This window comes from Megascapheus bottae, chromosome 13 (assembly GCF_031878675.1).
Source record: "Megascapheus bottae isolate mThoBot1 chromosome 13, mThoBot2.hap1, whole genome shotgun sequence".
Taxonomy (NCBI): domain Eukaryota; kingdom Metazoa; phylum Chordata; class Mammalia; order Rodentia; family Geomyidae; genus Megascapheus; species Megascapheus bottae.
In genome coordinates this window covers 53,087,744-53,099,618 of record NC_143521.1, presented here as the reverse complement: position 1 = coordinate 53,099,618, position 11,875 = coordinate 53,087,744, and the positions used below count along the sequence as shown (strand labels likewise).

General features: G+C 42.3%; 1 protein-coding gene across 4 annotated transcripts in view; it reads right to left on the bottom strand.

Moving 5' to 3' along the window:
• Positions 1-11,875, bottom strand: part of Prom1 (prominin 1) — a 71,600-nt gene that overhangs the window by 17,197 nt on the left and 42,528 nt on the right. For all 4 annotated transcript variants that reach the window (XM_090343808.1, XM_090343807.1, XM_090343809.1 and 1 more), the window contains exons 10-14: positions 9,459-9,522; positions 7,657-7,816; positions 6,011-6,163; positions 3,535-3,658; positions 1,144-1,247 (exon numbers count right to left, since the gene is read on the bottom strand). In XM_090343808.1, the coding sequence (XP_090199934.1) occupies positions 1,144-1,247; positions 3,535-3,658; positions 6,011-6,163; positions 7,657-7,816; positions 9,459-9,522 (605 nt within the window). The remainder of the gene's footprint in view (positions 1-1,143; positions 1,248-3,534; positions 3,659-6,010; positions 6,164-7,656; positions 7,817-9,458; positions 9,523-11,875) is intronic.

The following is an 11,875-nucleotide window of genomic DNA, read 5'->3' as shown; positions in this document are numbered from 1 at the left end:
TCAGCGCTTCTCCCTGTGACATATCAATGTCACTAATGTGTGGCCTTGGTACCATCCAGTCCTGCTTTTTCTTCCTCTGCTGTATTAACCACCTTATGATGAAAACATATTACACAAGACTATGAACATCCTTCTATCTGTCTCCTCTGTGCTGTCTTCTGTAGTGCTGGGATCAAGTTTGAAAACTGTTAGGAATAAATTCTCATCGAAGGAGTCCAAAATGGTCTGCTTGGTCACTAAGAATGAGGCGTGCAGAGGATGGGCTGATAGGATGAGTCTCTATCATCTCTTAAGACACGCATAGCCTATAAAATTAAGAAAATCGAGGGGAGGGGTGGGGGAGAATGCTGAAAGGGTGACATTGAGCAAGATGCAGTAGATTCATAAACTGCTTTGTTCAATGGCAACCCCTTTGTATATCTACTTAATAAGTATCTACTTAAAAAATAAGTCTGTCCTTGAAGTCAGTCACTAGAGCCATGTATATTTTCCCTGTTATTCAGTAAGAATATGCCATATTACAGCATGTCCTCCAGTCACCTCTGGTCTTACTCAGAGTAGAAATAAAAAAGTGTCATTGCTGCAAAAGTATCCTGTGATTTGCTGTCAACTAATCCCTTAACTACTTCGCTCAGAGTAGAGCTGGTAATCTAGTCACACCCGAGCTCATGTATCTGTGGCCCAGAAGAACCATTTTACCATCTAACAAAGGTATATGCTGAAAAGCAAGAGTGACATTTAATATAAAAGGAATAGTATATACTATTTGGGCTTCAGAAGCTTTGCTAAAAGGCAAAAGACAAAAAAAAAAAACCCTAAAAATGAAACAAACCACTGCTTCTTTGGAAAAAGCTTAAATCATGTAGAAGACCTCAGTCCCTCAGGATCTAGGGATGGGGTCAAGCCTAGTCTTCACAGATGATCTAGAATGTGCTCGTCTCCAGAGAGAACTCCCTGGCTCTTTCATGTGAGTACGGACTTGGGCGGCTGTGAAATCTCCACATACACTTACTACGGGGCTGACGAGACCTGAAGGGGAAAGGGACCCAAGCATTATGGAGAAAGACCACAACAGCAAACTTCTCACTGCGGGGGGCTGAGGGACTTCATATGCAGCCAAATATATAATGCAGCCTGGGATACCTGTACACTTGTTCAAAAGTGAGCTCAATATCTGAGTTGCTGAACATTATGCCAGAAAGATAATACTTCCAATCCTGATGTAGTAAGTAGGGAGTGTCCAAAACCTGGAACAAACAAGAAAGTGCTTTGAAACATTTTTATACCAACATATATATACACCATCAATTGAATATCTATATATTCTATACAAATCGAACATCAATATATCTATCCATCTATAAAGACTGGTAGATATATAATATCTATAGATGTATATAGTATCTCTCTATATATTATGTATCTAGCATGTGTGTTGGACAATCTTTTTATAATTTTGTTCATGAAACAAAGTTTTATGATGAGGAATTTCCCATTTGCGCTCAAAAAGCTTCATACTTTGGAATATTTTGGACCAGATTTTGCTGATCAGGGATGCTCAAAATAAATAGTTTTAAAGAAGTAGAGTCATTGTTCAATTGGTAAGAGTGTCAGCCTTGAGTGAAAAAGCTAAACAACAACATGAGGCTCTGATTTCAAATCCAAGTATCAGCACACACACAGACACACACAGACACAGACACACACACACACACACACACACACACACACACACACACACACACAGTTTCAATTACTTTCAAATGGTTCAACACTGCACAGGAGATAATGAAAACTATCTTGATGTCTTATTATTTTTTTAAAAAATTTTATTTTATGTTTACTTTTTTGCCAGTTCTGGAGCTTGAACTCAGGGCCTAGGACTTTCCCAAGGCTAGAGCTCTGCTACTTAAGCCACAGCACCAAATCTAGCATTTTCTATGTATGTGGTACCGAAGAATCAAACCCAGGTCTTCATGCATGCTAGGCAAGCACTTTACCACTGGGTCAAACTCCCGGCCCCAAAAATGAAAGGATTGGATCAAACTTTTTTTTTTTTTTTGCCAGTACTGGGCTTGAGCTCAGGGCCTGAGCACTGTCCTTGGACTTTCTCAAGGTTAGAGCTCTGCCACTTAAGCCTCAGCACCACTTCCAGCTTTTTTCTATGTATGTGGGACCGAGGAATCGAACCCAGGTCTTCGTGCATGCTAGGCAAGCACTCTACCACTAGGTCAAACTCCCTGCCCCCCCTTTTTTTTGTGGGTCATGAGGCTTGAACTCTGGCTTGGGCACTGTCCCTGATCTCTATCCCTTGAGCCACACTTCCTTCTTACTATTTTCTAAGAGCTCAAACAGAGGTCCTTTGATTCAGCAAGACTCATCATTTAATTTTCCTTGATCAACGAATACCACTGTGAGAACTGGTTTCTTTCATAGTCACTTACCTCATTTTACAAATGATGAGAAATACAAATGCAATAAAAGAGGGAAACAGAAATATATTTTAAAAATCAGAATCTAGAGGAAAATACTAGGAGGTGATTAAAGGCAGGCACATGGACTCAATGTTTCCTCACTGATGATAAAAAGCAAAATGGCAGATCAAGCCCTAGAGATGGTAGGACTCAATCTTAGAAAAAGTGAAAGTCAACTTCAATCAGTAGGGACAATCTTCTGCCAGGAAGGTGTGCTTTACCAAGCTCACTCACTTCAAATGCAGAGCCCCAAACCATTGGTGTGAACATCTTTGTCACCGTTGAGACTCTTTAAATATCAAGAACCCTAAAAGTGTATAGAAGGATCTGGAAATGAGTCACTTTTGGAAATGACTACTGAGAAAAAGCTCATTCTCCACAAATACTGTAATTCACATCAATGTTCAGACCTATATTCCAGGTATTGATTTCACTTATAGTCAGAAAACAGGAGCCAGGAGTGTGGCCTAGTGGTAGAGTGCTTGTCCAGCATGCATGAAGCCCTGAGTTCAATCCCTTAGTACCACATAAACAGAAAAAAACAGAAATGGTACTATGTTTCAAGTGGTAGAACACTAGCCTTTAGAAAGCTCAAGGACTGTGCCCAGGTCCCGAGTTCAAGCCCCAGGACTGGCAATAAAAAAGAAAGAAAACGGGGCCTGGAGTTTGGCCTAGTGGTACAGTGCTTGCCTAGCATGCACGAAGACCCGGGTTCAATTCCTTGGTACCCCACATACGTAGCAAAAAGCCGGAAGTGGTGCTGAGGCTCCAGTGGTAGAGTGCTAGCCTTGAGAAAGTCCAAGGACAATGCTCAAGCCCTGAGCTCAAGCCCAGGACTGGCAAAAAAAAAAAAAGAAAAGAAAAAGAAAGAAAACATAAACATATAGATATGTGTGTATGTGCATTTGCTATTACAGATAGAAACAATCTCAATTTGTGAATTAAAATCAGATTACTCCTAATTAATCACTGCTCTTGAAATGACCCCCAAGTTGGGGTAAAACCCAAATCTAAACAGGAATTTCAAGTCTTCCTACAATAAGAAGAAAATCAAATTTACCTGGAATAACTTCTTGTTTGCATAAGGTTCACAGACCAATTTTTCCATATTTGCTCCAATGACAAAAGTAAAAGTCACAAAAAGCATCAATATCCAGCAAAGGAGGAAACTCAATCCAACTCCACTGGGAGAGAAAGAAATACAAAGTTAGCCATTCCATAACAAATTACCCCACATTACCCACTTGGTCTCTACAATGCACTGTGGTCTTCAGTGTGTTGCACATTAAATAGACTGGCACACTCAGGAGTGAGTAGAGGAAAATCCCAGCACTGGGATCTCTCCATGCCTGGCATGTGTTTATCATGAGGATAATGCCAGTACCTGGCTGTCTATCAGGATAGGTAGGGGCTTAGATGCTGGTGTCCGTGAGAACCAATCCACACTGCAAAGGATTAGAGTAAATAGACTCCATGCTGGGAAAGCACCCATGCCAGTCTGAAAGGAGCAGGCTGATGCAGCAGTCTGCATCCACAGGGGTGGTGGAAAATGGCATACATAGCAGCTTGAAGGCAAGTTGGAATGCCTCTAGGGTCCATTACTAAATGGACCCTAGAAAGTCCCAGGGGCAGGGGGAACAACTGAGAGGTTTGAAGTATAGAGAAAACACCAGCGATTTCTCTGAACCAGAGCCCTCTTGGCATACACAGACTGAAGAATGTTTAGACTGGGTCACAGGGATGGGTGTCACTGCAGAGGCTTGGGGCTTGGAAAGGCCTACTGATCAGGCTGAGGGTGATGGAGAGAGGCCAATGGATGAGAGAGAGATAACATGGGAGGCAGATTCAGCAGTTAGTTCTTTGGCTCTGAGGTTGGATCCGAGACAAAAGCAGCCTATGACTTGCCTGAAGAAGAGGTGGTGGAAGGAGAGTGACAAACCAGGCCAAGGTGAAGAGCCACAGAGGCAGGGAGTAGGAGGAAGCCTAGGGGTGTGAAGATGTCAATGGGAGGAAAAAGGAGATTCTGGGAGGGAGAGGGCGTTTGCAGAAGGAGGTGCTCTGGGGTTGCAACCCTTCTGGCCCTGCTGGTCAGAAGAGAAGAGGGGACTAAATCGGAGGGCACTGTACTGTTCATGGAGAGAAGGACGTGGCAGGCTGTGTGGAGAAGCTGGAGGTGGTACTGGTGGAAGTTCTGTTAAGTTGGGGTGTCATGAAGGAGCAAACAGAGCACAGGAAAAGGCTGAGAAGAAAGTTCAGGAGGGAGGAAGGGAAGGGAGCCAGGGGAGACAGTGGGCGTGGTGGGGAGGGATGGGGAACCCTGCTGGGAGTGGTGGGGGGGGGGTAAGGGCAACCCTTCTGCCTCTGACAGCCTAGAGAGAAGATGTTGGAGGTTTCGTATGGGAATGGCTGGGCAGCTTTGCTCTCCTCTGTGAAGAAGTAGACAAAGCCAACTACTGTGAAAAGGGGACACAGAGGAAGCTGAATGCATCTGAGTAGAAATGATCATTGCAGAGGTAGGGAGTGGTGGATGGTTGTAAAAGAGGAGGGAGGGGAAGGGGGGAAGGGAGAAGGAAGGGAAAGAGAAGAAGGGGAATGGAGAGAGAAAGGGGAGGAAAAGGAAGGGGGAGAGAAGAGGAGGGAAGCAAGAGAATGCCGGCTTGGAGCCCACCCGCTCCTGTGAGGAGCATGCTTCTCCATCTTTAGGGCTGGCACTCCCAGCCACGGTGCTTGGCTTCTGCCTTCTGGACTGGAGTAAAGATTTCCCAAAGACATGGACTTGGATGCAGATGTTGTCAAAGCCAGGGCAGTCTCTCCAGCTTGCCACCAGCGCTCTACTCCTTGTATCTCTCCCCTGTTCTTAAATCTAGTTCAGGTCACTGTCTCAGTCCCACAGGGGCTGGGTGTCCAGACCCTGTTCTCAATCAGTTTCTATGAGTCTCACTGGCTGCACTGTTGACCATACAAAGCAGTGTTCTAAGCCGGGTGCTGGTGGCTCACGCCTGTAATCCTAACTATTCAGAGATCTGAGGATCAAGGTTTAAAACTAACCTTGGCAGAAAAGTCCCAGAGACTCCCATACTCCAACTAACTAGCAAAAGGCCAGAAGTGGCTCAAGTGACAGAGCATCATTCTTGAGTGAAACAAAGTGAGAGCTCGAGGCCCCAATTTCAATCCCCCAATTCCATCACCAAAACAAAATAACAGCGAAAGGGTTTGACACAGATGAGCTCAGCTTCTGGTGAATGAATGAATGTAAAAAAGGAACAATGGAGACTCAAGCAAGTGAACTGTTCATGATCGTGAGCTTTAAGAAGGAGCTCACTCTCAATACAAAATGTGTTTAAGCTGATCCATCAAAGGCAATTAACTCAGAGCTTACTTTTATTTGTTGTGTTTGATGCAAGCCAAAGGAAGGTAGCACCGCACCAAGGAAAGGCACCTTTGGAACTTGGGGTGTGTGGCTTACACACGTGGTTCAAATGGGTTCTCCCTCCTGTGTTTCCGCCCGCACTCCAGGAAGAGGAGCAAGCACTCACGTCATGAGAAAGATGCCACCCATGTTGGACACGCAGCCTCTGGTGGTCGGGGTAGCATGTCTGTCATAGCCACATACGCCACACAGCAAGCCCAGGTAAAAAAACATCACGATGAGACTCAGCAGGAAGCAGATGATCAAGCTACCCAGCCAACTGATAAAAGAAAGTGAAAACATGACAACAGGCATGTGATAGCCTCCCAACCTGTCATGGGCTGAGGTTGGAGGACTGGAGCAATGCCTGGCCATTTAACATCATAGTCTCTGCATACTCCTCAGAATGGGAGACTGGAGAGCTTTCCATTTAACTTCAAGGCATCTGTCCTCCCTTCCTTCCTTCCTCCCTCCCTCCCTTCCTCCCGCCCCCCACCCCGTGGTCCTTCCCTTGAAGTGACTTCCACAGGGGAAAATACAAGGGGATTGTAGCACTTCCTGAGTTTTTCCTGGTCATTTATGTCCTTTCAAAATCCTTGATGCTGGAAGCTGTGGACAGATTGCCATCTGTCAACATTCAAAGCAGCAGCAGGCTCTTCTCCCTGGCCTTTCTCGAAAATGTTTTGTGACTGGCAGGAATGTTTTGGGGCACAATGTTCTTTACTGAACCCGAGACACTCTACATGGCAGGTGCAGAGGACATTTTGAATTTTATGAGCATTCTAAATCAAATGCCTACAGGATGTAGATCTCAATTTTCTAATGGTCCTGTGAGACATTTTAGGGTAATGTTTCCCTGGCATTCCCAAGATGACACCACCATTTCCCAGAAACGATGGAGCATGCAAGGCAGAAGAAATGCTTTCCAACTTTCAAGATGCTTAAAAAAAATTGTTCCTGCTCAGTACCTCCCAACAAAAGCAAAAGCTTTCCATCCAATTAAGAGCAACTTTAGTAATTATAATAAAAGCCATCAGCAGCCAGTCTGGGGACAAAAAAAAATCAAATAAGCCAGGGATTGTAGCCTCAGCTAACTTTTAGATGATAAGTCATTGAATTTCTTTTTCAAATAAGCACTGAGCAAGGGGAAAAGAAATGGGGGGGGGAGTAGCAGATAGAAATGACACTCTCTTTTCTCATTTGCGAAGCTGTGATCTCTGTTGAGTTTCTGAGGTCACTGAGAAGTGGTCATCTCTATGTTTGTTCTGGTATCTGTTGGGGTGGCCTATCCCAAACAGACATGACTCCTAGCGTAGCCAGACCTGATTTGACTTAAACCCCCTGCCTCCTGCCATAACCCACCTGGCATTCTGAGTCCAGGATCCTGTCGAAAACAAAGGGCTACTGAGCCTTAGTAGTTCTATGAATACCCTCTCTGCTCTCTTGCTTTTTCTTCTGCTCAAAGATGGGGTTCTTCTACTTGAACCACACTTACAGTTATTTGCTGGTTAAATGGAGAGAACAGTCTTTTGTATTTGTCTGCCCAGGCTGGCTTCAAACCTAAATCCTCAGATCTCAGTCTCCTGAGTAACTAGAATTTCAAGTGTGAGCCACCAGAGCGCAGCGTTAGCTTTTCTTGATCGTTACAATCTCGAGTTGGTCCCTATGTGAACAATTTGTTCTCATAAGATTATCTTGGTGATAGATCAGGTTTTTATGTAGTTCCATAAGCAAGCTTCACTCCCAGCTTTCCAGCACCAAGGAAGAACTCACCAGTAAGAGTCATTCATTTCTACCATGGACGTGTAATAGTAGAAGTAGTACTCAGTATTGTTAAGGTAATCTGTGAAGGATGACAACGTGCTCTGAACAGGAATCTTTTGGGAAACATTGTCAATGTTGTCGCCAATGGAATTCAAGACCTCTTTAACTTCTGAAAATAAATGGACATTCATTATGCACTTTCCAACATGAAGCACATAAAAACGATGGTGACAGCCAAACTATAAGAACCAAACAGAAACATTAGCATGAGCTATTTGTTGTTTTCTCCACATTACAAACATGTTTATAATAGAATAAGATTCTGTAGCAAGCATGAAGAAAGCCAAGACTCCAAAAGCAGTGACTATACAAAACAACAGGCTTTAATGAAACAGTGCTGAAATCAAGTTTGAAATTTCTCCCACTATTTTTTTAATGGATAAGTGGCTAAAATGTGGGGTATGCCTATCATGCACAAGGCATTTTTTCCTATATTATGCTAAACAAAACTTATAATGATTCTAAGGCCCAAGACTTACATATACACAGATGTCTTTTAGAAAGCACTGAAAATGAGACTGGAATTCATGCACATACCTGTAAAACCCTATTACAAGATGATTTCTACAATAACAGCAATCTACCATCCATGAAATGGCATTCAGAGACATAGTAACTGTAGGATCTAGCACTTGCTCCTTTTCTTTCCCTCCCTTCCTTTCTTCCTTACTCCCTCCATCCTTCCTTCCCTCCCTCCCTCCTTCCTTTCCTTCTCCATCTTTCCTTCCCTCCCATATCCCTCCTTGCCTTTCTCCCTCCTCCCTCTCTCTTTTTGCTTTCAATTGGTGATACTACGGTTTGAACATAGACTCTTTTATTTTCTGGGCACCCATTCTGACATGACCAGTCCTTGACTGGGTTATCTTTAAGATAGTGTCATGTCTTCTTTTTTTTTCTTTTTTTTTGGTGGGTCACGGGACTTGAACTTGTCCTGAGCACTGTCTGTGAGCTCTTCAGCTCAAGGCCACCACCCTACCCTTGAGCCATGCCCCACTTCCTGTTTCTTAGGGGTTCATTGGAGATAAAAGTTTCAGGTCCTTTTGTGCCAGGCTGGCTTTGAACCTTGATCCTCAAATCTCAGTCTCCTGAGTAGCTAGGATTACAGGTGTGAGCCACCTTGCCAGCTCATGTTTTCTTTTTAATCTAAGACCCTGACTGAAGATGATACAACTGAAAAGCTCTGATAGTTATTTTTTACGTTTTGGTGACTTCTTTTTAAAAATGCTAAAGCACTGTATTAGCCAGATGCTGATGGCTCATGCCTGTAATCTGAGCTACTGAAGAGGCCGAGATCTGAAGATGCCAGTCAAAACCAGCCTTGACTCCAATTAATCACCAGAAAACTAGAAGTGGTACCCTGGCTCAAAATAACAGAATCCTAGCTTTGAGTGAAAATGCTCAGAAACAGTGCCCAGGTCCTGAGTTTAAGTCCCACAACTGACAAAAGAAGAGAACAATATGGTTCAAAGTAATTTAGAGTGCTTAATAAAGAGAGAAGCAGACCAGGAGTTTGGCCTAGTGGTACAGTGCTTGCCTACCATGCATGAAGTCCTGGGTTTGATTCCTCAATACCATACACATAGAGAAAGCTGGAAGTGGTGCCATTGCTCAAATGGTAGAGTTCTAGCCTTGAGCAAGCCCAAGGACAGTGCTCAGGCCCTAAGTTCAAGCCCAAGGACTAGCAAAAAGAAAGAAAAAGGAAAAAAAAAACATAAAGAGAAAAGCAAAATGTCTTCAAATATGGCTCTTACCTGCTACAATATCCGTGGTTTGGTTTTTTATCTTGTTGGGTATCTCCTCAAAGGATTTACGTCCCTAAATAAATTTCAAAATAAGTTCGAGTTAAGTGGGAAAGCAGTTGGCAAATACTGACTTGTTCATAAAAGCAGAATAAGATATTGTATTTATGTTATACCTAAGATTACTATAGTATAGTCATGAGTACTAAATCCCCATAAGAGAGCATTCTTTTCTTCAGTAAATAAATCAAAGACCATGTCAAAAAGTTTCCACACTCAAGTAACTTCGGATGCCAGAGATGTGTAGAAAATCTCAATCATGAGGATAGTACACTATGAGAATCTAAAGTAAATTTCTTTAAAAAAAAATCACTAAGTCAAAGTACTAAACAGCTTTTGGGACAGTGAAAAATGTTTTGTTAGTCTGGACATTTAAGAGGATAAAATGAAACCTAGTAAACTCAGTTTTTTTCTCCATATATTTTTTATTATAATTAATAGAAGGGTTACATTATATTTACCAGAAAGAAGGTGTATTACTTCAAACATTGATACCCTTTCTCATGTCTTGGTCCCCATTTCCCTACCCCCACCCCTGCCCCTCATCTTGTTTTCCCCCTTCCATATCTGATTTCAAATAACCAAATAAGCATATATACAATATATCAGATAACAAGGTGAACTACTGTAACAATATGAGATAACCAAGGGACAGCAAGAGAGATGAGAGATAACATAGTATATTAAGGACAACAATCATTCATTATATGGCTTTTGTTTCTATATCCTAGAGGTCCTTTCAATTAGCGTCATACTATATGGCCTTATGTATCTAGGTTTTGCTCTATTGTAAATCTCTGCTAAGAAAGCCCAAGGTTTCTACTGATGATGACCAATGAGGGAAACCATTGAGCCTAAGTTCCTTTGAGTCTGGCTTACTTGACTAAATATGATTTTTTCTAAGTCTTTCCATTTCCTAACAAATGGGGCGATGTCATTGTTTCTGACAGCAGCATAGAATTCCATTGTGTACAAATACCACATCTTGTTGATCCACTCATCAACCGAGGGGCATCTGGGTTGGTTCCACATCTTTGCTATGGTAAATAGTGCTGCAATGAACATTGTTGTGCTAGTGGATTTAGTATGTCCTTGTTTCTGGACGATTGGGTAAATGCCAAGTAAACTTAGTTTTTTTTTAAATAAAAATTAAAATGAAGCTTTGTAAACATGGTCTCACAATTTAAAAGCAATCTGTTTGTTCAACAGACCCTACGAAAATTATTCCAGACACATGGTCTGGATATGTATATCTATAGCAATGTTTCTCAATTAGGGGGTAATTTTTTCCTCCAAGGGCATTTGGTGGTAGTTGGAGATATTTTTGTATCATGGCTATGACATGGTCCTCGCTCAGTATAAGCACTGGCCAGTGATGCTAATAAATATCCCACAATACCTGGGATGGCTGCACCCAGAAATCGCTGTTTCCCAAACCAGAGTTATCCAGCACAGAGCCTCATTAGCACAGAGGGCAGGAAATCCTGATTTGTGTGTTGCACCACATGTGGGTACAAAGTAAATTTCAAAAACAAATAGTATCTCACTTCTCAGTGCAATTATGAAACAAGACATATAGATCTCGCATTAGAAGAAAAAAAATGATAGTGAGATTAAAACTAAACCCAAAACAACCATGCCAAGCTATCTTGCTTTGGGCTAACTCATGAGAAATATAATTTCTAAAGAACACACCTCCACCTCCAGTCTTTCCCCCTGGAAGAGGTTTAGTTTGGGTTTCCCTGCCTGTCTCTATAGACAGATACCTGCTCAGGAACCGTACAGAGCTCACAGATTTCCTAAGATGCATGCTGCCAGCTAGATTCTACTTTAGCCTTTGTCAAATGTCATAACAGGTCCACATTTCCCTTTCACTTTGGACCTGGGAATGTCATTGTCACAGGCTCTTGTGGCTGGAAGGGGCTTCACGAGAATCAATTTCACCCATGTGCCAAGACCAAGAATGTCAAATAACTGAGTAAACACCTTGTCACTAAGTGCAGTAGTAGATATTCAAGAAATTCCTATACCTATGAATAAAGACATATCATGAAGAATGCGGCTATTCTCTTCCTTAGTTTTAGGCCCAGGGCATTCTACTGAATCATATTTATTTATTTTTTAAATGATATGGATTTATTTTCCAATACTAATACAAACCAAATTATGAAAAAGTAATCTCAGGTTGTCCATCACTCTGAAGAAAAGGGTGCCTACGCTATTCACAATAAATCACTTAACAGTTTAAGAAATGTTTATCGTGTATTCAGTTCTACTGCTTGAATAGCTACTAGGGAAACAGTATTCTAGGCCTGTGCTCCCTTGGTTTGTTGTTTTTCTTTCATGCAGTACAGGATTGAACACAAAGC